At 38.7% G+C, this 3,887-nt stretch overlaps 1 protein-coding gene across 1 annotated transcript; it reads left to right on the forward strand.

The window, feature by feature from the left end:
- Positions 1 to 680: 680 nt before the first annotated feature.
- On the forward strand, positions 681 to 2,529 carry LOC130604536 (leptin receptor overlapping transcript-like 1; the record flags this gene model as incomplete). The annotated part of the gene is made up of 2 exons (XM_057419118.1): positions 681 to 923; positions 2,097 to 2,529. Coding segments are annotated over 2 exons (360 nt in total), but the record flags the coding sequence as incomplete, so codon positions are not given.
- Positions 2,530 to 3,887: the final 1,358 nt, after the last annotated feature.

The following is a 3,887-nucleotide window of genomic DNA, read 5'->3' on the forward strand; positions in this document are numbered from 1 at the left end:
GCTCTGACCCTTTGCAAGTGAATGCTGACTTTAACAGAAAATCTTTTAAATTGACTTACTTAATGTTAAATATTCTGTTAGTGGCCCTTTTAGTGGCTATGCATCGCAGTTCTTTACACATGACTCACTTTCTTACACCAGCTTGTTTATGCTCCAAAACCAGGGTTAGTGACACAGCCCCCAGGTAAGGAGATCATTATGCAGCTATGCAGCCACACTCCAAACAATGCCATAAGGTTTTATTGAAACAGTGAGCAACTGCATTACTGTGTCTGAGAAATCTAGTATGGTGAGCTGTAAGCAATGAAAGAAAACGTTGCCAAATTTGATGGTACAATTTTTGTAGGTTATTGTTGGTTACATTCAGATTAAAGAAAAGCCTTGGTACCCCATGGCAGCGGAGTGTTGGGGCTGAGAACAGTGCTTTGTTCTGTGGATGTGCAGGTTAAACTTCAGAGCTCAGCTTGTGTTGTTATGTGGCGTTAGATGTAGGCTTGCTTAGTGAAGTCACGCTTCGTGAATATCCTGTTAGTGAGCTCTCTGCTGCTGAGGTCAGCTGAAGCTGCTCACAAACTGGTTAATGTCAGCTGCTTCCAAAGAGGATTTGCTTTCTCTGGGCATGTGCCTCCTGTCCTGAATGTGGGTGCTGGATAGGGAAAATGTCTTGCACTGATTTTTAGGGAGAATGTGAAGTAAATCAAGTTAATCTTAACTTTTCTTCTCCTTTCTTTTTCAGTCAGTACTGGCCACTGTTTGTTCTGTTTTTTTACATCCTGTCTCCTATCCCATACTGCATAGCAAGAAGATTAGTAGATGACACAGATGCTACAAGTAATGCCTGCAAGGAGCTAGCAATATTTCTTACAACAGGCATTGTCGTCTCAGCGTTTGGGCTACCAGTAGTGTTTGCCAGAGCAGAACTGGTTAGTAATATTTCAATCTATTCTTTGTTTTTACTAGAAATCTTGTTCTGTTTATTACTCAAGGTAAAGCTCTCATGCGCTAAGCAATTCTTATAAATACATACTTAAGATGCCTGCTGTGGAAACAGAACAGGATTTCTTGCCTGCAAAAAAAACCTAATACTTAACATGGAAGCATGACAGAATGTCATGATTGCCAGTAGCTTCACCTGGCCGTTGAATAAGCCATAACAGCCTATATGCAATGCAGAGAAAAGGGGCTAGAAAATAGAGTGGAAACTTAACAGGCAAGTAAAGAAACATCAAAGTGTGTAGAATACTTTGAAGGCAGTTTGTGGAACAGTTGGGCTAAAGAAGCATGAATATACAATGCCTTTTTTGCACTCAATGTACGTTATATTGATGTTGGGGTGTTGTTTTTTTTTAAACTTCTGAGTTGTCATTACATCTTTCCCAATATATGGCTTTTCACTGAAATCCTTTAAAAGATGACCTTGTTTGTGTGAATTTCAGAGAGCACTACTAAGTCCAAACATCATGGAGTGCTCTCTTACAAAATCTCTTCAGGCAAGAACAGCTCAGAGGGTCAGTTTGAATGCCTTCGAGTAATCACTTACTGTCTTTGGAAAACAGTCACCTCCTGTTTTGTTACTGGGATATTATAGAAGTGTTCAAGGCCAGGCTGGATGGGGCTGTGAGAGACCTGGTCTAGTGGAAGGTGTCCCGGCCTGTGGCAGGGGGTTGGAACTGGATGAACTTTTGAAGGTCCCTTCCAACCCAGACATTTCTCTGATTCTGTGATTCTATGATACTTGCAGGTTTAATAAAAGTCTTACAGCATGGTCAGCAAGTCTACCTGGGCTGCAGATATGTTTGATGCTGCTACATAGCCTTACCTTACAGTTTTTGGATGCTGCAGTGAAACAGCTGTGCCTGTTAGCCAGCACTTTGAGCATGGCTAAAAGAACCAGTGCTGCTTGGCTAGTTGTGAATTGATTGAGTCATTCTGGATGAACTCAGCCTTCTTTTTGTAGCCCCAAATAATGAGATACCACCTTCTTGCATCATGGACCTGTTGATGAACTTTGTCTAGAGCATGACATTAAAACATTACTTTTTTTCTTGTCAGCGTTCAGTTCAAAACATGTCTAACAAAATTCCCCTTGTTCACAGATCTACTGGGGTGCATGTGCACTTGTTCTTACGGGGAATACAGTCATCTTTGCCACCATCCTAGGATTTTTCTTGGTCTTTGGCAGCAATGACGACTTCAGCTGGCAGCAGTGGTGAAAGGAAGAACTATCACAGACATCTTGTCATGCAGTGGCCATCCATACAAATGAGAGAATGGGCAATAAAGAGAAGTAGCGTAGCAAGCCTCTTGAGTATTCTAGATGCTCCTTTTCACCTTGTTCGTTCTGAGTGTACTACTGTTGCTGACAGGGTTCCTACATTTTTCATGAAGTGGAGAGATGATTCATTTCATTTTTACCTATGGTATGTTTTTTAGGTGCTCTCTTGGTTTAAAACTGTCATACTTCTGTCCGGTGTTTATGTGAAGCTTTAAATCTGGAACAAGAACATTTAAACATGGTTTCAAAGAGGATTTAAAGTAGTTTGGTTGGTTTTGGTTTTGGTGGTTTGTTGTTTTTTTTCTGTAAGAAATTAAGCATTAATACTGTGTTTCAAAATAACTTTTTTTTATATTGTGATGAAATTATATCCAAGCTGAACGGAGGTAAGAGATTGTGCACCACGGTTGTCAATTACCAGATCAACAGATCTTTGCTATGTTTTAGCAGAGGCAAAACATAGCAAAGGGGTGAGGAGTGCCAGTTGCAGGTTTTAATTCAGCCCATACCTCAGACTGGGTGATGAATGTTGATAGCCTTCATTTCAGGAGAAGGCTGAGGAGCAGGTGGAGTTCTTTGGGAGAAGTCTTCAATTTTAACACCGCTAGCACTTTTACCTGCTTCATTATCACTTCTTGAGGGGATGTGATACTCACATACTCTCTAAATGTATTGATGTTATGACATACAAAACTAAAGTGTATTGTGGGGGAAGGGAAAATGATGTTTAAATTCCATTTTTTAAAAAAATATCTTTTGAACTCTTTCTATTTATAAGTATTGTATGGTTTTGAACTTTTATGTCAACTTCTTACCACAAAGATGGTAAAGTGTTCATTTATGGAACTACTGGTCTGTGTCAATTTGAAGCATATACAAGGCTATTTCCTCCTTGCCCTTTTTAATTTATTTTATACATAGTATATATATATATATAAAATAAAACAGCTTTTCAAATGTAGATTAAAACTTTGTGTTAACTTGCCTAAGAATAATTTTCCCTTTAAATTTTATTTCCTTTCACACAGTGCATCTGAGACATGACTTTTTTGGAAGTCACTGTCTGTACTGTGAGTTCACTGACTTTTTAAGTTCTTCTGCACTATTGGTTAGTAAGATTTAATGTTATGTCTGTAACTGTAGCTTGTGTTCTGTAAGATTGCACATGTAGCTTCAAATATTTAAGACAAGTTTTCTGTATACCTCTCAAATTGTCTGGATTTTTCATTTGAAAAAAATCTTCCATTAGACATTCCATGACAAGATGGTTGATGAGTGCCAGGTAATCAGGTTTGAGTGTACCACATGCAGGGATACACTTGACCAAACCTACTTCTAAAGTATATATTTTTTCAGTTCTTAAAACATCTACAAAACTTACTTCGCATAATTAAAAGCTGACAATTGCTATGGTTTAGTTTAACAACTGAGCAGTATGAAAAGGCACAGGTTTTAGGTGTAGTATTTGCGGATGTAAACAAAATATAAAGCTTGGCTATTTGAAGTCTGATAGTAAGATACAGATGACACATTTAAGGAACTGAAATCAGCAGGTAGGGCAGCAGGGGTGTAGCTACCTACATGTTGTGCTTTGTTAATGTTGTCCTGTGTA

The sequence above is a fragment of the Pezoporus wallicus genome, unplaced genomic scaffold, assembly GCF_028554395.1.
Source record: "Pezoporus wallicus isolate ANWC-B61680 ecotype Strahan unplaced genomic scaffold, APGP_CSIRO_Pwel_v1 contig_2384, whole genome shotgun sequence".
NCBI lineage: Eukaryota > Metazoa > Chordata > Aves > Psittaciformes > Psittacidae > Pezoporus > Pezoporus wallicus.